This window comes from Schistocerca cancellata, chromosome 7 (assembly GCF_023864275.1).
Source record: "Schistocerca cancellata isolate TAMUIC-IGC-003103 chromosome 7, iqSchCanc2.1, whole genome shotgun sequence".
NCBI classification, from domain to species: Eukaryota; Metazoa; Arthropoda; class Insecta; order Orthoptera; family Acrididae; genus Schistocerca; species Schistocerca cancellata.
The window spans coordinates 330,098,522-330,121,425 of NC_064632.1; the positions used below are offsets into that span (position 1 = coordinate 330,098,522).

The 22,904-nt window shown below is 39.1% G+C and overlaps 1 protein-coding gene across 1 annotated transcript in view; it reads right to left on the minus strand.

Annotated features, from left to right (window-relative positions):
• LOC126092753 (WD repeat-containing protein on Y chromosome-like) overlaps positions 1–22,904 on the minus strand; it is a 411,016-nt gene that overhangs the window by 232,972 nt on the left and 155,140 nt on the right. The window contains exon 7 of the mRNA XM_049908479.1: positions 12,033–12,233. Within this exon, the coding sequence (XP_049764436.1) occupies positions 12,033–12,233 (201 nt within the window). The remainder of the gene's footprint in view (positions 1–12,032; positions 12,234–22,904) is intronic.

Sequence of the window (22,904 nt, forward strand, 5' to 3'; positions counted from 1 at the left end):
GACTTACAGGGAACTGTCTCAGAATTTGTTTCCAGGGAGAACCCCATCCTACCAGGGGAACTCATTCAACCTTAGGTACCCGAAGATTTCCCTCCCTCCCCAGATTTCATAAGTCACATGCGCACTCACTTCAAACATGCACACCTGCACTCACCTATCAGCCACTCCCCACCAAACATTTACATGCCAACTGCTCTCAACACTTGCTCCCATGTAATGCTGAGAGATGATTCGGTCCAACAATCTCTGCAGCCACCTTATCTCGCTCGGACCCTTTAAAGTCTTCTGGTGGGGCGATACAACTTTCGATATCATCGTCAAAGACAGTCTGCAAACTGTTTTGTTACACCGACTGAAACCAGCATTCATGGCCACCGATGCCCCTCTGCTGGTTCAGTCTAATTCTCCTAACGACTCTCTCACCAGTCTCTCTCCTGCCGTGGTATCCGACAATGTTTCTCCTTGGGCCACCACACCGATTTGTTCGCCTGACACCTCTCTGTCACCTTTCGCGGATTTCTCATACACATCAACCTCCACCCTGTGTGTGTGGGTTTTGCTGCTACCTCATCAACTATGGAGACACCCTCTCCCATAGACACCCTGCTCTGCAACATACCCCCAAAGGGGCCAAACCCATGCATTTGCAGTAAACACTATGTCCAGACGGCAGAGTGGTTAATGCAATTTCCTAGTAAGGAGGATATCTTGGGTTTGAGCCCCGGTATGGCTCACATTTCACCTGTTGCTGCTGATTCCACATAAAGTTCTGATGCAGCTGATATTGTCTCATCTGTTCCTTCCCTTCCCTTTCCTTTCCTTTCAGCCACCACCTGCAGTTTACATAAAAAGTTTCATCTTTTCCTGGTTGCAAAAGATGAATTTTGAATGCGTTCCTCCAAGGGTCAGAGAAGTTTCCTTCTCTTGTACACAGCTGAAAAGTCCAATAAGGATTTCTTCTATATTCTCAACATGGTTCTACAATATTTTGTATGCACATTACTCTGACTAGGTATTACATCAATAGCCACAGACAACACTCAATCTAGCTTTGAGAAGGGGCAGTTATTAAGTTGTTCAATGTAGTGAAGAGTGCAGTTGCACTCAGTAGGGTGAGTGGTGGTGATAACAGGCCAGAGAGCTCAATGGCAACACTGCTGGTGGTAAACAATGTTTTATTCAACTTTGGTACTTGCTTTGTTGTGGTTCAGAAAGGCTAAACACACCTCGCTCTGTTGACCCTAGCCAACACTCACTTAAGGGTGGCAGCTTATATCCTAGTGAGAGGATGCTATGTAAGTGCCATGAGTTGCTGACGGCAGGCCATGGGGCAGCTGGTGGCTCCTATAGGCCACCAAATTGAAGTCAGCAGACCACTAGTTCTCCAGCAGCGATGGCAACTGGAGCAGCCACACATGCACTCACCTCAGCAGTGTGTGAAGAATGCTGTGCGTGGGATTCCATCTGCTGCAAATGGCAGGTTGGTAATGCCACTGCACTAGGTCCTGTGAGGAACACACTACTGGCAGCAACTGGTGCAGCCCCATACCGAACACATGGCTACTGCTCCTGATGCCCAGTCATCTTGCTTTCTGGCATAGCCCTGAGTTCGTGTTGGTGCTGCTGAATTCTAATGGAAGTAAGTGCAACAGCCTCCAAATTCAGACACATTTATATTGCTCTGAAGTGCATTTGTTTCACTAAAATCTGGCCCCAAGTCACATTGCCCATAATAAGAGACTTGCCCTGGTGTGGTGACATCAATCCAACTGCTATCATTATTACTGCTGCATGGTACAGTTTCCCACTGAGTGTGGCTAGCCACATCTCACAATCCTCTTACTAGCATGTTATTTTGACCCATATGTCGCCAAATTGTGACTACAAGCCTGTGGCTGCTAATGTAATGCTCATAGTGGCTTTCTCACTCCTTCTTTTTTAATTTTACCAAAAGACTGGATAGTGACACTACACTGCTCCCAACCATGGAGAAGAGCCTGCCCTTGGCATCTCAACTGAAATTACCTTCACACTTAATCTATAAATCAAGTACATACCGCTAGATTGGCTATTCTTAATTGATACGCAATTACTATATTAATCTTATACCTTATAAACCTATTTTCAATCCTTCACTTAAGGAAACCTGTCTACAAGAACTCAAATTATCCCTGGATCAAATTTATGCACTGCTCATCATTTCAGATACATAAAAAGTAGAAAGAGCAAAATTACAGTCATTGTGGTACACAGAACTGAACACTCAGGGTTACTGTTACCTGATGTCTACCATCCTGATGTTGCTCCACATGCTCAACAACTGTGCTCTGCAGTAATCTGCCCTTTGTGCATAGCTATCATCTGAGTTTGTGAATGGTCAGGCTTGGCTCCCAGGTGTCACTTAGGAAAGAAGTGTTTCGTTTGAAGGACATCTCTGCAACCAGTTGGCTCTATGCTTTATATATTGAAAATTTATTTACAGTTGCTGCTGTCAGCTACATTTAAAACTGTGACATCTCTAGATGTTTGTCTGGCAAATAGAGCTACAACTATGTTACATTTAACAGACTAACTGTCATCATTGTATGTTGTAAAAGAAATGTAGGTCCTGTATGTCACATATAATTCCATTGATGACCAGTCCACAGTCTTCTAATTCCACATGTCTTATTCCCATGAGCTTTTATTGCTTGTGGTAACTAGCAACCATTACTATACCATTTTAAATGGAGTACACCCAACACAAACCAGTTCTCTGAAAATATGGCTTTGGTTCCATCACCATTTTTTGGCATGGACATCACTCTGCTTTCCCCCTAACAATTGTATGATGCCTGTGCTTCCACTCATTCTAACCTCATGAGTTGGGCATATCATGACAACCCCACTTTTGATATTGCTCAAGCTCATCATTCGTTCTATGTGTCAATCCCCATTTTCTGCCCCTAGTAATACCCTCTCCTGTTTCACTTGCATGAATCTCCCAATTGCTGTAAGCTTTAATCTATAGATATGCAGCACATAACATTTGAATAACACATGCTTGTTTGCTACCAGAATCCTCACTGGTATGTACAACCATGCATTATGTGTTGTCACACCTGCAGTTGTCCAAGGTAGTAGAATGATAAGTTCTGGGAGCTTGGCTCTTCTGCTGACTGTAATTCCAGTGGTAATTCTTCTTGCACCTTTCTCAGCACCCTCAGGTACTGTTCAGGTGACACCAAGACTGCACTTAACTGTGCATGTAGTGCCTGATGCATGGCTTCTTGCAAGTTCATCTACTGCATTCCTGCATACCAGATACTATCCCCTAGTTCCTGCAGTAGTCTCATCAGTATTATTCTTGCATCTAATATTTGCATCAGTGCTTGAATTTCCTCCACATCCCACATCCCAATTTAGAGTGCTAGCCAAGACTCTAGCATAATCTATAATTTCCTTAGTAAGCTGTCAAAACATTCACAATCTTCATGGGATGCCACTCCATAGCTGTTTTATTTACCTCCACTAACCCACTTGTAGCTTCCAGAGTTTTCTTCAGTTCACTGACATCATTTACATCTATTGTCTCAAATATTGTATTTTGTATTCGACCTCCTGTATCTCTGCTCTTCCTTTTTATCCTCCTTGATTTATGTGGTATCACCCCTATCCCTTCCCGCATCTCCTCCCTCAATTGCGCTTATGCCCCAGGCAACTTCCTGTGCTCCTTTGGTACCTTCCTAAGCACTCCGTTACTGTTTGCTAATTGTTACACTCCTGGAAACAGCTCCTCTAGCCTCCTCAACTTGTTTTCAATTCCCATACAGTAAATACTAACCATCTGTGGATGGGTGATATGCGCCTCACTGCCTGGAGAATGGAACTCCTCCATCTAGGTGATGATCTTGGAGTGCCCTCACTCCACCTTCAGTGAAAAGGAATAGCATTGCCAAAATTGGCATTCTTCTTCTCTCACCTTTCTCCATATGGTATCCTGAGGACAGGGATCATTATTGCCTCCCAGAAGAGATCACTATCGCCTCCCCTCCCTTCAGAAGCCTCCTGTCTCTGAACAGCATGTCTTATCACACTAAAGATAGTTCCTACCATATTATAACGCTTGACAGTATCCAAAATAACTTCAATAACCTATGCAACACACAAAAAATAGCCAAAATTACGAACATAATACATATCCGCTACTTCCTTGGCTTCAACATATACTGAGCCTGCGGTATATGGACCTCCTCTTCTGTTGCTCATCTTTTCTCTTCCTCTTCCTTGCCTCCTACCTTAACTTCATTAATACCTTTCGTGGAAATGCTTCTAATGCATCTTTGAATGGTTGCAGATGCCTGACATGAACTTTCTCCTTTCAGAACATATGAATTTGACATCACCCAATGGACTGCTTTATACTGAAGTAATGTTCCTGTGCACTTTACTGCCTCTTCTTGCTTCTCCATTATTTTAACATTTGCTTGCTGGACTTTCTTTCATGGTTGCTTCACTGTTCTTGTAAATTCTCAGATCTACTCACTATTCCTGCATCCTTTCTGTATAATCAAGTCAAATGGTAACACAATCTCCTTACTATATACCAACTTGAATGATGACAACCCTGTGCTTGTGGGAACCTTGGAGTTATACACACTCACAATGAAGGATAAATACATGTTCCAATACCAATGGTGTCCATTCATGTAATAACTAAGCATCTTCTCAAATTGTCCAATGAACTCTTCCATCCTTTTGTTAGCTTGAGAATAAAGTGGACTAGTTTTTAACTTTCTTCCTTTTAATAACTGACTCACCTCCTTCATCAATTCTGACATGAAGTTTGTTCCTTGGTCCAAATTAATGTCTCTGACATCCCAAACTACAACACTCACTTATCAGCTAATGCTTGCATGACTGACTACCTGGTGGTCTGGCACCATCTTGATGCAATGAGAAAAATGGGTTATTATGGTCAGCACAAAATGATTACCTGCTGGTCTTTGACTGAATGCTCCTAACATGTCCACCCTAATGAGACAACATGGTTCCATTGCTTCTGGAAATCTCTGCAATAGTATCTGCTTCTGATTCAAATCTGCATGCTGCACACATTCTCCATGATTTCTGACATACTGATCAACATTATTATGCCTTCCCTTCCACCAGTAGTTCTCTACCATTCTCCAATCAATTGTCTTGCAAGTCCAATGGCTCAATAAGAGATAATCATGCATTTCACATACTACTCCTTCCTTCAACTCTGCTCGCACAACCACCTGTGGTCCTGATTTTGTTTCTCTACAATAACCTGTCACACAAGCTGAACTGCAGTTGCTTGCTATACTGTTTACGTCCCTGGTGAAAGCTATTTTCCATTCAGCAATGTTGTACTACTGCTGCTTTCCTGCTTAACTTGTTTGCATTTCCAAGCTTCTTCCTTGTTATGCTGATTACTTTGTACTCAAATTCACTGAGTTTTAGGGACCATCTTGTCAGTATACAGGATGGGTCCTTCAGATTTAATAACCACTTCAAAGCAGCATGGTTCATTGCTACCTTGAACTTCCTTCTATACAGGAAACATTGGATTACTCTGTACACCAAGCTCAGAATCTCTCTCTCCAGTTACTATTACAGTTACAGTTACAGGTACAATTGTAGAATGTTTCTACTTCGCTCTGTTCAACTTGATGCAAAGCCAATTAAACATTCTTGACCATCAACCTCTTGCCTCAGAACACACCCAAGCGCATGGTTTGATACATCATATCACAATATAAACTCCTTCTGAATGTCCAAGAACACCAACAATGGACTTGATATTAAGAACTTCTTTAATCTGAGAAACATTCCTTAACATACTTCTGACCACACAAAATAAATACCCTTCTTCAACAACTACATAACTGATCATGCAATATCTTCAAACTCCTTCATGAACTTTCTATAATAATTTGTTAGACCCAGAAAAGATTCAACACCTTGTTTGTTCCTGTCACTGGAAAATCTTTCACAGATTGCACTAATATAGGATCAGTTCTTACATCAACCTTACTAATTACATGGCCTAAATAGCTGACTTCTTATAGTGCAAAGTGACATTACTCAGTATTTAGTATCAAATGAGCTTCCCTCAGTCATTGCCTATGCTACTGCTTATCTCTCGAAAAGATGATTATGTCATCAAAATGCACCAGACATTGACACAAATTTAGTACTCTGTCCAATAAATTCTGAAATATTGCTGGTGCATTTTTTAACCCAAATGGCATCCTCCTGTACTGACAGTGTGCCCAAGGTGGTGAAAATACAGTTTTTACTCAATCCTCAGGAGCCACTTATAACTATTTTATCCTTTCTTCAAGTCCCATGTTTAGAATTGGGTAGGCATCTGCTTTAATTCTACCATTAAATGGTGGCAGTCACAACAGAATCAGTATTTATTTGAATTGTCCACAGACTAATATGATACAATTACAATTCCATCCCCCTCCCCCACATTTTTCCATTATACTGCCAGCCAATTGTTGGTTAAATAATTCCTCCAGTATTGATTGCAGCGTATACCAGTGCTTCACTCCCTGTCAGAATCCTGTGTTCCATTACTGGTGTGGTAGGCAATGACCTTCATGAAAAATAAAATAACATAAAAAAACAGATCTTGAAATTCTAGTAATAGGTCCTCCCTCTGTGTTATTTCCATTTCCTTCAAATGCCTGAATTTTTCACAAAATGCAGTTGTAGCAGCATTCCGTGATCTTTCACAAGCTATACTTCCTGTGGAGCAATCTTCCTCATCTGGAATTTCCAATGTAGCCAAAATTGTTGCCTTCAAAAACTTGACCTCTCTGGTGTCAAAATTATCCATATTGATGGGTACTACCTTGCCTTCATCCCACTCTTGTACATTTATAACACTATGTCAAACAATGCAGTGCATGCAGTACCTCACTATCCTCCAGCTGTTCCACTGTACACAACATATCACTTGAGAAATCAAGTTCCAGATTCACCCATAGTGACTTTCCTGTGCCATTCGATGAACAATCATGTGAATGAAGGATTAATATCAGTGTTTGCAGTTTACCTGGATTGTCCTGTACACTAGAAGCTCCTCATGACTGATGAACATTGACAGCTTCCCCTAGCTGGAATGTCATCTCGATAAGTTCCACTATACAACATTGAATGTCAGTTACGGCATGATAATGCAGAAAGTCTAACCTCAGAATCATGCTGTAACTCTTGATTACATCAGACACCACTTCCACACTTTGCCTAGACTTAGTAGTTTCAAACAAATAATTCATTGCTATTAATCCTAATGGATGTATACCACTTTCCCCAGCTCCAAGCAATTAGTATCTCAAACCAGTTAACTCTGTTGAGGCCACTGACACATCACCCCTGAGACCAACAAAACGTTATATTTCCTACCACCTATTACACCCACTATGACACATTCCACCTCTGCATTCATTTTCACGCATTATCTTTACTGGGAACTCCTGCTGGCAACTCTAAGTTTCCTCTTAAGTTTAATGTGTATTTTCTACAGCCCAGACCGCCCATACCACTAGCCCTATCGAATCATCGGGAATCCCCACCATCCCTATTACCCCTCTGCAGGCAATAGCAGTGCCTCTGCACATGCCCTGGATGTCTAAAATTAAAAGATATGCCACTCAACATGAACATATTTCTCCAATTCCCCACACCTGTTGACATCAGATTCCTCATACTCCAGTGCTATGCTAACTGCTGTATGGAAGTCCTCAGGCACCGAATGTCCACCCTTCCAGACATCTCTGGTATTAAACCTCTTAGGAAAGCATTAAGCACATGTCCACAGGTTCCTGTAGCAACACCTTGTTTACCTTTTTACTCTGTGTTAACTTATAAGTGTTTACATCAAATTTCCTGATTCTGTATGCAAACCTTCAACTGCCTTACTAGGCCACTTGGAAACTATGCTCAAACATTTAAAGAAAAACTGTGTGCTGTTCTGTTTCCTACATCTTTGTCCTAATCCAAATATGAGTTGATAAAAATGCTATGTCTTGTGCAGCACTGTACAATCGATTTTGCTTATCCTTGCTATCTGTAATAACTGCTTATTTGGCAAACCCCCTAAGCCAGCTGATGACCTGAGATCCCCCACAAATGCTAACGCATCCTCAGGAGACCCACCAGAAAAGGGAGAAAAACGGCTAGCATCAGCTGAATACACTCCTCCGCCTCTTCATATTTCTCTGCTAGTTTGTTATTTGAAAAAAATATTTATCCACCCTTAATTGAGCTACCTGATTCACCTATGATAGTATAGCCTCCTCTCTCATGACACCTTGTGTCTCTAATTTTGCCATTGCCTCACTATTACTCATTTCCATAACTCAGAATTAATAATACAAAAACAGCATAGAAATAATAATCCAAGAATAACACAGATCGAACACTCCAAGGCTACCTGTTCTGCCAACCTACTTCTCTTGCCTAATCATGAGCTATCTGGACTCCCTTCACTATCTGACCATTTGCCCAAGATGATTACATGTAAAGCAGACAACTGCTACTGTCATGGCACAAGGGGCAGAATGCCCAAGCAAACTGCACTGTGTACAATGCACAGGTTCTAACCAGTCATCTCTGTAATTACTCTTATACTGTGATAAGTTCAATGATTCTTCTGGTTTTACAAAAGTAACTCTGTTATTATCACACACCCTAATCCTCAACTCTATGACTGTCACCATAGAAGAAAAGCAATATTCTCACTCACCCCAAATGATAATATTGTAGGTTGTGACATGCAATCACACACACTCCACTGCTGACTGGGTTGACATCGATTCTCCTGAGACCACTCTGAAGAGCGCAGTTGCACTCGGTGAGGTAAATGGTGGTGGTGACACGAGTGGGTTGGATTGTTTGGGGGAGGAGACCAGACAGTGAGGTCATCAGTCTCATTGGATCAGGGAAGGATGGGGAAGGAATTTGGCTGTGCCCTTTCAAAGAAACCATCCCAGCATTTACCTGGAGCGATTTAGGGAAACCACAGAAAACCTAAATCAGGATGGCCAGACGTGGGATTGAACTGTCATCCTCCCAAATGCGAGTCCAGTGTGCTAGGCACAGCGCCACCTTGTTTGGTCATGGTGACAAGCCAGAGGGCCTCATGGAAACAATGCTGACAGTAAAAATGAAATGAAGTGATTGTGTGGCACTGTTGGCTCCAAGGCCCCATCTGGAGAAGTTTGGCTGCTGGGTGTAAGTCTTATTTCAGGTGAGGCCACAATGGGTGACTTGCACATCGATGGTGATGAAATGGTGATGTGGACAACACAACACTTGTAGTGCCCCCAGAATTTTATGAAAGTCTGAAGACACTTGTGTTCCAATCGTTTCGAACATATGTTATTTTAAAGCAGGGCGTAAGGATGAGCATGGGATACTGCACCCATTTATTGTTTGTGCAGGCAAAAATGGAAGGGAGAAAATTCATCAGTGCTGGCAAGTGTTCATCACGACCTGCCAAGAATAAACACATACGGCCTGGAAGACCCGTGGCCAGCTGCAAAGAGTAATTTAGCTCTGTACTGTTGAAAAACAAATGGAGTGACTCAAGATAGTGACTGTTTAATAGACATTGGACTGCTGTTGAGAGTACATGGACTGGACATGGATAGTCAGCCACAATAAAAGCTTATGTATTAATTGTGTTCAAAAATGTGTAATTAACTGATCTTGGGTGCTCAGTAATGTGTGGGCTTACATCATAAAGTTTACTTGTTTTTTGTACAAAGTGGAAATAAATATATTCTAGTGCATTGAATAATATTCCACAAGTAGCGTATTTTTTAAATAAGAAGAGAGAGAGCAAGAGAGTGAAAATTTCCCCTTCCTAGCAGTGAAATCTTCAGAGAAGCATCCAGTGCTAGCAGAAGACATCGGTGCTGCAAGAAAGCAGAACCAGTATTCTTCGACAAGTAAGTCCACAAAAACACTTAAGCTGTGTAGAGGGAGCTTAACATTACACCGGGCCACCACACACTCAGACCATGGGTGGAGAAAATCTGCAACCCAGCTGGGAATCAAACCCAGGCCTGTTGCATGGTAGGCAAGCATGTTACTAGTCAGCTAAGCTGATGGACTTGCTGACAGTAAAGTATGCTTTAGTCCACTTTGGAAACTACTTCATCATATCTCAGTGAGGCAAAACCTGCCTCACTCTGTTGACCCTGGTTGATGCTTATTATGTATCAACTTTCATCCTGGTGAGATGACACTGTGTAGGTGCCTTACATTGCTAACAAGAGGCCCATGGATGGCCTGTAGACTCCATAGGCCACAGCCTTTATGCCAGCAGCATGCTACTCCTCCACTGGCAATGGGGCCTTAAGCAGCCCTCAGCCCTCCACATGTTCACAATAATGGACATGGAGAACTCAGTGCTGGCAGCAGCCAGCATGGATGGGAGGTTGGTTTTGCTCGGGCAGTAAGTACCTTCAGGAACTCAGAGTTGGTGGCAACAGGCACAGCCCAGTCTTGAACCTATGGCTGCTGCTAGCAATGCCCATTTGTCTCAATGTCCAGCATGTCCCTGGTGTCATGGTGGTACTGCTGCTGGACTCTGGCAAAAGGGAGTGCATCTTCCTCAAAATTCAGACATATTTATATTACTCTGAGGCATATTTGTTTCACTAAAACCTGTCACCTAGTCATGTAACTCACAACAAGAGACGTGCCCTAGTGTAGTGGCATCGACCTGTCTGCTACAGTCATTACTGCTGTGTGGTGCAGTTTTCTGCTGAGTGGAGCTGGTCTCACAATCCCCTTACGTGCATGTTATTCTGACCCAAATGCTGCCACACTACAGCCACTACTCTGCAGCTACTAATGGAATACTTCATGGTGGCTCCCTCACTATGTCTGCAGCTACTAATGGAATACTTCATGGTGGCTCCCTCACTATGTCTGTTACTTTTGCTAGAAGATTGAATAGCAACACTACAGTTGTAAAAGGAGTTGTAATCCCCCACCTGCTCCTATTGGTTATATAGTTATGTTATAATGACATGCTGGATCCAGGGTGATGGTAGCCATCACTACTTCTTGTTACTTTTGCTAAAAGACTGGATAGCAATACTACAATAGGAAAAGGAGTTGTCGTCCTACACTTGCTCCCCTTGGCTATACTTACATGATAACAAAATGATGGATCCAGGGTGACGGTAGCCATCACTTTTGCAAAATGCTTCCCTATCTGGGGTATGCCTCCTACACTAGTCAGAAGAGTAGCATTAATCATTAAAACAGTAACTTGGCATTTCCATTATGCCCAAAAATCCTTTTGATGGTCTCCCATGCCTTTATGGACTTTAGAGAATAACATCGTTGTGCTGATTTTTTGCATGATTGTGTTCCGGCCACAATTGTTAAGGTCGATATTGACCTCACCAGAGATACTCAGGCAGTGAGCTGGTGGCAAGTGATCCTCTGGCAATGAGGAGAGGAGACATGATGAGAACTTTAGTGAAAGAACATAAACTGTTAACATACTGGAAGTATTGTTTGTATTATCAGTGAAAACATTAATGTACTTTTACATTCCTCATCAGTGCTATTCACATAATTTGTCACCTGTCTGATGTGTTCAGTATCATTCTTTCTCCAGCAGGAGAACCTACTCATGAGATAAAAATTTAGGTCAGGTATAATGAATCTCATATCGGGGAATGGTTTTAGTCTGAAGATGCTGTAGTCAACTGTCAAAAATGTCACAGGGAAATGTAAACAGTGGTTCTCTCTCACATGTTTGAACTAGTTTATCAGAAACAATATACAATGCAGAACTCATGAGAATAATAATGAAAGAAAATAAATTCCTAGCATATTGGAAGAATAGTTTGTATTATCAGTGACAATATAAATGTACATACAATATTCTAGTAAACTGATGAATTATTTTACATTTATTATTTTTAAAAAATATAATATACTTAAATTCCAAACTGAAAATGCAAACATTATATTTTTATAGAACTTACAATCTTAAAAAGTTCATTGTATAATGCATTTGTCACAGGTTTTGTGTGTGTGAACCCATCAGTCTGTGTCAAATCAATTTCTTCACGACATACAACAATAGCTAGTTTCATGCTGGCAACCAACAAGTTGCGATTAATGGGGTTGTAGAAAGACACTGCTGGAGTGAGCTCTCCAAGTTCTGGAGTAATACCGACATATGTCTGTAACATCAGAATTTGTTAGTTACACTTTGTAATTCTATTAAATGTATTCTCAATCAATAGCTAACTGCCACTCAGTTACAAAGTTCAAGTGAGTACAAATACAGACACTTGTTTAACGGAATTCATAATCCAAATTTAACAACTACTGCTATTTGAACTCTCACTATGAGTGCAGTTATAGTTATTTGTCTTTAGAAACAGTGTTTTAAAGCTTCTTTCTTGTATTACATGTATAGCTATGGCATTTAATACAGACTGCCTTTTCCAGAATGAAAGGTCACCTTAATTTGCATTAATTTGACTTTTCATGGGCCAGCAAAACTAAGATTCAATATCTTTAACTACAAAAATGTTAACTAGTTCCAAGTTAAGTAAATCATATTCATGATGAGCAATATAATGTGTAATGTATCAACTGAACAAAGGCTTTTAGAGACAGTAAAATAAATTATAAATATTTCTATTGTTACATGCTGGATATTTGCAGTTTTGTAACTACCTAAGCATTTCTATTCAAGAATTCCTCTCGCATTATAATAAGAGCTATTGAGAAGAAACATTTTTAAAATCTGTGTTTGAACACAATTGTCCTGTGTGTCAGAAATTTTATTTCCCTGGGCAGATTATGAAAGAGTTTTAATGCTATGTTTTTCAATCATCTTGGTGCCAAAGTTACATTTAGCAGAGTGTGGTGCATGCCATTTTTGTTGTTAATATTATATTAATGAATACATTTATTGAACTCAAACATCAACAGATGGTTGGCAACAAATTTCATCAGTGAATAAATGTACTGTTGTGATACTGTTCACATTCTTAATTTCTTAAACAGATACCTGCAAGATGTATTATGTGATGCCCATATTTAATTATAATTAGTTTTGTAACATTCTTCATCAATACACTACATCAAGAAGTCTTCTCAGAATCAGACCTATGTCAATTCTCATCCCAGATACAACATGAAAGGCAGGAGTGAGTGTATGCAGAAACAAATGTAGACATAATGTTTACTACATTCATGACAATATTTAATGAAAAATTAAACATAGCATTCTCTTGGAACTTCAGAAAAATGTATGGGGACCAGAAGTATTAAAAATTCCTCTGAAACTCTAAGCTATCTAACAGCCAACAAAACAGTCAGACGGATCCAGCTTCCTCAAAATTTTATAAGGTTTACAGAAGAACTTCAGAAAGGTATTGACATCTGCAAAAAAAACTTACAAACAGTGAAACATTGCTCAAGGCAGATAACAAAAGCAAAGCAATCCAGACAGGAGACAGCAACTTTGGACAGAAACATCTGGAAACACACATCAAAAACAAAGATGTTCAAATCAGCAACACAAAGGAACTAGTAAACTTTACAAATGAGTACTTCAGTGGCATTGCTAAAAAACTGCAAGAGAGATTTCCAGACACCACCAGGACCAGCCACCACACTGAATGGTGCTCTTTCCAAGAACAGAGAAACAGGTGGTGCAGGTAATACATCAATTGAATAATTAAAAATCCACAGGGTGAAATGAGATCCCAGTAAGTGTCATTAACAAATGTATAAAAAACATGAAAACCCCATTAACAATCATAATTAATGAATATTTCAGATATGGCTGCCTTCCTGAATCCTGAAAGAAGCAAAAGTAATACCAATACAAATATGCATGGAAAACCACAGACTAGTTTCTTTGTTATCTTGCATTGCAAACTCAATAGAAACCATAGTTAAAAGTATACTAATAAAGTACTTAAATAAATACAATCTTCTCTGCAATGAACAGTTCAGTTTCAGGCCCACAAGAGGCACACAGTCAGCCACAGCACAGTTTGCTAAGGCAATACTCAAAGCACTGGGCTAGGGCAAGAATGCAACAGGTATTTTCTATTAATTTATTTATTTATTTTGGATGTATCAAAGGCATTTGATACAATTGGCCACTGCATTTTATTTCATGAATTAGAACTATTAGGAATGAGGGGTATGGGACAGAACTGATTTAAGTTATATGTGGAACTGGGTGTAAAGAGTTGAAATCTCACATATTTCTAAAAGAACAGAAGTAAAAGATCTGAGATATATTAATATAGGCATCCCCAGGGAGTACTGATTTCCCACAGAGGGTCAGATGAGGAGAAGAGATATTATATGCTGATGACAGCACTGTAGTGATTATAGACAAAAATTCAACTCAGTTAACAGAAAAATCCAATGAAGCTCTCAGAGATGTTCACATCTTGTCATGAAAGAGAAGAGTAATTTTATATGTGAAAAAGACAAACTGTATAAATTTCCAACTGAAGAAAAAGCCCAATGATACCACACTGAAGGCGGACCATGATGTATGAGATTGAGTATATGATTCCAAATTCTCAGGGATGAATGTATATTGGCAACTGAAATGCGCAGAAGTGAATCGTCCCACCTGTCTGCAATATTTCATGCCTCAAAGTAGCCTACTTTGGATATATGCATTCAGTCCTCAGGTATGTGATAGTGATTTGGAGGAAAAGTGCTAGGAACACACAAAATATTTTCAACAAACAGAGAAGAGCTGTAAGAATAGCAACAAATAGTAATAACAGGGAACACTGTAAAGAATTATTCAAAAACTAGAAACTGACAGTTCTGTGTGAATGCACCTATCACAACATAACATATGTAAGAAAAAATCTTAATCTTCACACCACAAACAGCACAATACATGACGATGGAACCAAATCCAGACATTGTTTACATCTAAACTAAATAAACAAGTAAAATCTTAAAATAGTGTATTATACCATGGAATAAAATTGTACAATAGAGCACCACAAGAAATAAAAGACTGAAATAATCCCTGCACCTTGAGCCAAAGCCTGAAAGAATATTTACAATTTTATTATATATAGTAACTTAATGTTCATAGGCATTGTGCTATGTAACAATTTATGACATGATTAGAAAAGTAGAACTAAGTATAATTGAAATAACTATAGATAGTAACTTAATGTTCATGAACATTATTGTACTATGTAACAATTTATAATTTGATTAGAAAAATAAAAATAAGTAAATACCATAAGAGAAATGTTTCTTTTATTAATATATATTGTGCAAATATTTAATGACATCCATACAATTTACTGTGTTCTACAGATGAGAAAAAGCAAATAATCAATCAGTCATTCAATCAACAAGGTAGGAGAGCTTCTGTGAAGTTTGGAAGGTAGGAGATGAGGTACTGGCAGAATTAAAGCTGTGAGGACGGAGCGTGAGTCGTGCTTGGGTAGCTCGGTAGGTAGAACGCTTGCCCATGAAAGGCAAAGGTCCTGAGTTTGTGTCTCGGTCTGGCACACAGTTTTAATCTGCCAGTAAGTTTCAACAAGAGTGGATGTTTTTATGGTTTTTACAAAACTGGATGAGCTGAGTTTCCTCAAACTTTGAAGTGCACTTTTACAATAATGCATGTATCATCTGGCAAAAGGACTACTTTTGTGTAAGGTTCAAATAAAATGATCTTTTGTGTGCTGTTTTGAAGTTACAAATGGTATAAAATGCAATGTAATGATGTTCCACCAGAGCTACTATATTAAATATATATTTTTATTTATTACTACCAGTTTTAGGCATGGCTTGCTCTCAAGAACGCCATTTGAAAATCAGCCATGCTTGAAATCAATAACAATAAATAAAAAAATATGTATAAAAACTGCTCTAGTGGAATATTGTCATAATGCATTTTATGTAAAATGATATACATTAGCATAGAGCAAGAATAGTACTGTGCTCATGATCTTGTCCTGTGGACTAGAACTAAATTAAGGAAGTGATAAAGTATGCATTCCATAAAAACGTATTCTCTTAAAATATCATCAATTGCTTAAGTGAATCCAAAGGAATAGGTTTTAACTAGTTAAAATGAACATCACCATCAGTATTAAAAATCCTTATATCAGTAATTTACAAATTAAAACATATGTACAATACATAAAAGTAAATGAAAATTATTTTGACCTTTACCAGTCAAACAAAGGCATTTAACAGAATAAGAAAGGATGAAACTGATTTCTCAGACATTGGCTACTGCAGGAATAACAACAAAATTAAATCATGACTGATAAATTCAGTGATTACTTATTAACATCGACAGTGATTACTAGAGTTGTTAATAAACAATGAATTCAGATGAATTTTATTCAGTCTCAGCTCTCTAAAATGTGGCAATTCCAGCTATGAGTGTTTCTAGTCATGTGTTGACAGTCTATGTCTATTCAATATGAAAAAGTAGTGTACCTACGAAAGCAGTCAATGACTCAAAGCATATTTCCTAGCAAACATGCAGTAGTAGCACCATATCTAAAAAATTGAAATAAGCGTATCATCTCTAATAACAGATCCATTTCAATTCTTCTATTCCTTATATTTAATTGTTTTTAAATACCTGAAATATATAAGATGATGAAATGTTGAACACATTTTGGATCAGAACTCATTAATTGCCTCTCAGTTGGTCTTTCATAACAGTTCACTGCAAAGAAAGTCATAAAGTACTTAACAAAATAAATCCTGGTAAAGGTAAATAAGAAAAACAAAATCATGTGGATATTTTCTGTGATATTGTCAACACCTTTGAATGTTGTAAACACAAACAATTTTCCTTTTTCTCACACAGTTTATTGTTAAGCATTACCTCCCACTATAGTCCTCTTCAGTTCACAAAATACTTCACCTGGTACCAAGTGAGGTGGTGCAGTGGCTAGCACACTGGACTTGCATTTGAGAGGATGATAGTTCAATCCTGTATCTGGTCATTCTGATTTAGGTTTTCCATGATTTTCCTAAATTGCTCCAGGGAAATGTCGGCATGGTTGCTCTGAAAAGGCATGGCTGGATGGGACCGATGACCTCGCTGACTGGTCTCCTCCCCCAAACAATCCAACCATCTTCACCTGGTCTCTCCATCTTGTCTGTGCTCTTTCAAAGAGCCTTTTCCAGATTCTGTCCATTCCACAGCTCTTCTTGGTAGTATTTCTTGTCCCATACTTTTGAAGTGGTCAAACCATTTCAGATTATCTCTTTACTAGTTTCTTTTAGGGAATTGATCTAAAGTGTGCTTTGTATTGTTTCAGTCTTAATTCTGTCTCTTCTTATCTTACCCAGGAATATAGTGATATGAGAATTTTCAGATTCCATTCACATATAGAATACAGGCAAAATGATTATTAAATACCTCTGTGTGCACAATGAGTAGTCTAATCTCATCTTGGCTGTCTCTACTGAAAAGGTATGTAAGAGAATGTAGTATACTGGACAAGTACACTGAAGCACCAAATAAACTGGTACATATTCAAATACAGATATATGTAAACAGTCAGAATATGGCACTGTGATTGGCACCTCCTATATAAGTCAACAAGTGTCTGGCACAGTTATCAGATCAGTTACTGCTGCCACAATGGCAGGTTATCAAGTGAGTTTGAACATTGTGTTACAGATGGCACATGAGTGATGGGATGCAGCATCTCTGAGGTAGCGATAAAGTGGGGATTTTCATGTATGACCATTTCATGAATGTACTGCGAATATCAGGAATCAAGTATAACATCATACCTCCAACATCACTGGAAAAAGATCCTGCAAGAATGGGATCAATGATGACTGAAGAGAATCATTCAACCTGACAGAAGTGCAACCCAATTTCAGATTGCAGCATATTTCAATGTTGGGGCATCAACAAGTGTCAGCATGTGAACCATTCAATGAAACATCACTGATGTGGGCTTTTGGATCCAAAGGCCCACTTGTATACCCTTGATGACTGCATAGCACAAAGCTTTACACCTCGCGTGGGGCCATAAACACTAATGTTGGACTGTTGATGACTGGAAACATGTTGCCTAATCGGACGAGGCTCATTTCAAATTGTATCAAGCAGATGGGCGTGTATGTGTATGAAGACAACCTCATGAATCCATGGACCGTGCATGTCAGTAGGGGACTGTTCAAGCTGGTAGAGGCTCTGTAATGGTGTAGGGCTTGTGCAGTAGGAGTGGTGTGTGACTCCTGATATGTCTAGATATGACTCCGGCAGTTGACAGATACGTAACCATCCTGCCTGATCACCAGCATCCATTCATGTCCATTGTAGATTCTGATGGACTTGGGCAATTCCAGCAGGACAATTACTCACAGCTTTACTTCTGTCAGTACCTCGTCTCTATCTACCGGGGCATGAGCCGTGCTTGGGTAGCTCAGATGGTAGAGCACTTGCCCGCGATAGGCAAAGATCCTGAGTTCGAGTCTCGGTCCGGCACACAGTTTTAATCTGCCAGGAAGTTCTGATCTTTCATTGTTCACATACACTGACTGTTGCCTGTTATTTAGGTATGACTTAACCAAATTAAGTGGTTTGTCTGCAATTCCATAATATTCTAATTTTTTTACAATTATCTCATGTGATACCGAATCAAATGCTTTGCTTAAGTCTATGAGTGTTGCATAGGTGGTCAGTTTCCTTTCAAAAGTGTTGTGGATTTCAGTTATCAGGCTTTCAATAGCTTTTATGGTTGATTGATTAATTCTAAATCCAAACTTGCTGTCATTAAGTAATTTATTGCTCTCAAAATACATGTAAATCTGTGTGTGTGAGCAGTTCTCTAGGATTTTGGTGAGTATAGGGACAATTGATATTGGTCTATAGTTATCTGGCATTTCTCTGTCACCCTTTTTGTATATGGGGAGTATAACTGTAATTTTAAGGCAGTCAGGGAAAATGCCATCATCAAGGATTTTATTTGCAAGGTAGAGTAGAGGAGTTCTCATTTCCTTAATTATAGCTTTTATTACAGAGTTGCTGAATCCAGAGCAGTCTACTGTTCTACAGTTGTTCAACTTGTTTACAGAGTTATTTACTTCTGTAGCAGTTTTTCTACTCCAAAGCTTAAAAGCTTCCACATCAGTTAAATCATCACTTTTTGGTAACTGGGTATTTACTGAATTTATGAAGTGTTTGTTGAGAGTGTTGCAATTAAGTGGGTTACTGAATTCTTCTTTCCCCATGTTTATCTCACTTTCAACTATGTTCCAGGCAGCTTTACATTTAATATATGCTCCTCATTTGCTTTCATTTTTGCTGCTTTAATTTCAGATTTGTATATTTTTCTTAAGTTTATATATCTATTCTTCTTTTCTTGATTGCCTTCAATTTTGTCCTTCAGCATGAGTAGAAGGATTCTAATTTTATTGAGGTACAGGGTGTACCACTTTTTTGTGTGTTGTGGTTTTTGCATATTGCTACAGTTACATCTCTTAGTACTAAGAGGGTTACTGTCTAATGTATTTTTTATATTGCAAAGGAATGCAGAAAAGCTTCTGATTTATTAGGAATGTATTGTTTGAAGCTGCAACAATCTCTGAATGCTTCTAGTTTCTCTTCAGTAGTAACAAACTCACCAATAGTATAACTAATCATGCAGTGTTTCACAAATGCAACCAGAAAACTCTTAATAGCTGCCAACTTATCTGCCTCATATTCCTAGTTTCTTTATCATTAAATCCAGTACACCTGTGAAGCAATAAAACCTCTTGTAACTCATGCAGGATCTCACGCCAACCATTCCTGTTCCAGCATTTGACCAAAGTTCCATTACATTTGTGTGTTTTCCACCTTTGAGGCCAATCAAATGAAGAATGCTTGATACAGCACAAATTTCATGACGATCTATCACCTTAGCATCCCTATCTCTAGAATAATTTTCTTCTGGCCTTTTTCTGTGAATGTATACATTTGTACAACACACAGTTTCATCTATCATATCAATACTGATGACTTTATGGAATGATTCAATTTCTTCTACAATACCTTGTGCTACCATTTTAGGGCCTGGAAAAATCTTCATAATACAAGGGTTGAGACTTAAACAGTGGCAACTATTTATTCACGACTGATACAAAAGAGTTATATGTTTGCACCTGTTACTGTCCATGAAATTAGTCACCAGTGTTGTATAGAGCCCATTGCTACCAATGTGGAAGGCATGGTATACCATTAGCAGAGCCTGTTCTGTTGATGGTGCGAATGGAGCAGTCTAAAGTTATGGTGATCCTCATGTACGACAGTAATAGTGTTATCCTAATGCATCATGTTCCTCCATGACAGACCATCAGTCCACAGAATTACTGTTCATTTTTGGAGCATCACCTGTGACCAGCTTTGTGAAAGAAGTAGCGACAATTTCTGCGCAACCCACCCATCATTTTGCATGACAATGCACGAGCGCATACAGCACAAGCTGTGGCTGCTCTGTTCAATCAATGGAACTGGGGAGTACTGTACCATCCACCATTCTCCCTTGACTTAAGTCCTTGCAACTTTGATTTGATTCTGAAGATGAAGGAACCACTTAGTGGCATTCACTTCAGAACTGTTCCAGAGATTCAACAGACAATAGACTGCTCCATTCGAACCGTCAATAGAATAGACTCTGCTAACAGTATAATACGCCTTCCAAATTGCTGGCAATGGGTTCTATACAATGCTGGTGATTACTTTGAAGGACAGTAACAGGTGCAAACATGTAACTCTTTTGTATCAGTTGTGAACAAGTAGTTGCCACTATTTAAGTTCCAACCCTCGTACTTTTTGCTGTTATACATGATGCCTTTTTATGCATATCAGTTTTCATCTATTTTATTTGTTTGTCCCTACCAATAAATATATTGTCTTTATTATCTAAGGAAGATAACCTTTCATCGCATTCAATTTCAGAGTCACCATCATGATCACTTGATAATATTACTTCATCTTTTCCATCAGAAAGCAATTCATCAATATTTCCACTATCATCTTCTTCCTTGTAAATTAGTGTGGTTTCAGGTGCTTGAGACTGCAGTCATGTGTGAGATTTATGTTTGCATGAGCGTGTGTGTGTGTGTGTGTGTGTGTGTGTGTGTGTGTGTGTGTGTGTGTGATCTATTTTTGGCAACGGCCTTACTGGCCAAAAGCTTTACTTATTTGTGACAATCTTTTAGTTGTGCATGTCTGCATTTCAGCATCTCTATAATATGGTGAGTGGTAAATTTCCTTTTCATAATACTGATATCTGCAAAAAAATAATAATTCTATTGGGGGGGGGGGGGGGGGGGATAAGAGATGAATAGGATACACCTGCTTCATTACACACTCTGTGTGTATGTTCAGTATACCCCACTAGACACATTTGGTATTGGTCGAACATATATTCTAGGATGAGTCAAATGATTATCTTGCAAGCAATCTCCATTTTAGACTCGCTGCATTTTGCCAGGATCCTACTAATGAACTAAAGTCTGCCAACTGCTTTACCTACAAATAAGCTTATGTGATCATTCGATTGTATATCTTGACAAACTACCAAACCCAGAGATTTGCAAGGGTCAGCTGATTCCAATTGTGAGCTCATTTGTACAGAAAATGATGGTTTTATATTTTGTAAAGTGTACAGTTTTATATTTATGAACAGTTAAAGTTGACAATATTTGCATTACACTAAATTTTTTTTAAGATTTGACTGGATATTGGTGTAGCTTTTTGTCAGATGTTACTTCATTATATCCAACTAAATCATCTCTGAAAGTATGAGGTTGCTATTAATATTGTCTTAAAGACCACTAATATCGAGGACAAACAACAACAATCCCAATACACTTTCCTGGGGTACACCTGAAGTAACCTCATCATCTGTTCTTTACTCTCCATTTAATATTACAAGCTGTGACATCCCTACCAAAAAATCCACAATACTGTCACAAATGGTGTTTCATAACCCGTTTGAATGTAATTTTGTTAATAACTGTTACTGTGGTACCAAGTCAAATGCTTTTTAGAAGCCAAGACAAACTGCAGCCACCAGACTACATGGATCATATTCTGCAGGATGTCATGTAAGGAAAGTGAAAGTTAGGTTTCATGTAATCAGTGTTTCCATAATCCATGCTAATTGACATGGAGGCAGCCATTCTGTTTGATACACCTCACTGTGTTTGAGATCAGAATATATCCTATGATTAGCCAACAGATGGATATCAATGAGATTGGGATGTACTTCTGCTCCCTACTTGTAGACAGGTGTGACTGTGATTTCTTCCAGTCACTGGACACAGTTTTTGTTCAAGGATCAACAGTATAATATAATTAAAATAGGTGCTAAAACAGCTGCAAATTCTGTACAGAATCTGACAAGGATATAATTGGGCCCAGAAGACTCATTTAATTTTAGTAAACATTTCACATGGGAGAAATATATATAAAAAACAAAGATGCTATGACTTACCCAACGAGAAAGCGCTGGTGGATGGACACAATAAAAAACACACAAACACACACACAAATTTCAAGCTTTCACAACCCAAGGTTGCTTCACCAGGAAAGAGGGAAGGAGAGGGAAAGACGAAAGGATGTGGGTTTTAAGGGAGAGGGTAAGGAGTCATTCCAATCCCAGGAGCGGAAAGACTTACCTTAGGGGGAAAAAAAGGACAGGTATACACTCACACACACACACACACACACACACACACACACACATATCCATCCGCACATATACAGACACAGGTAGACATATCCTGTGTCTGTGCCTGTGTGTGTATATGTGCGTATGGATATGTGTGTGTGTGCAAATGTGTACCTGTCCTTTTTTCCCTCTAAGGTA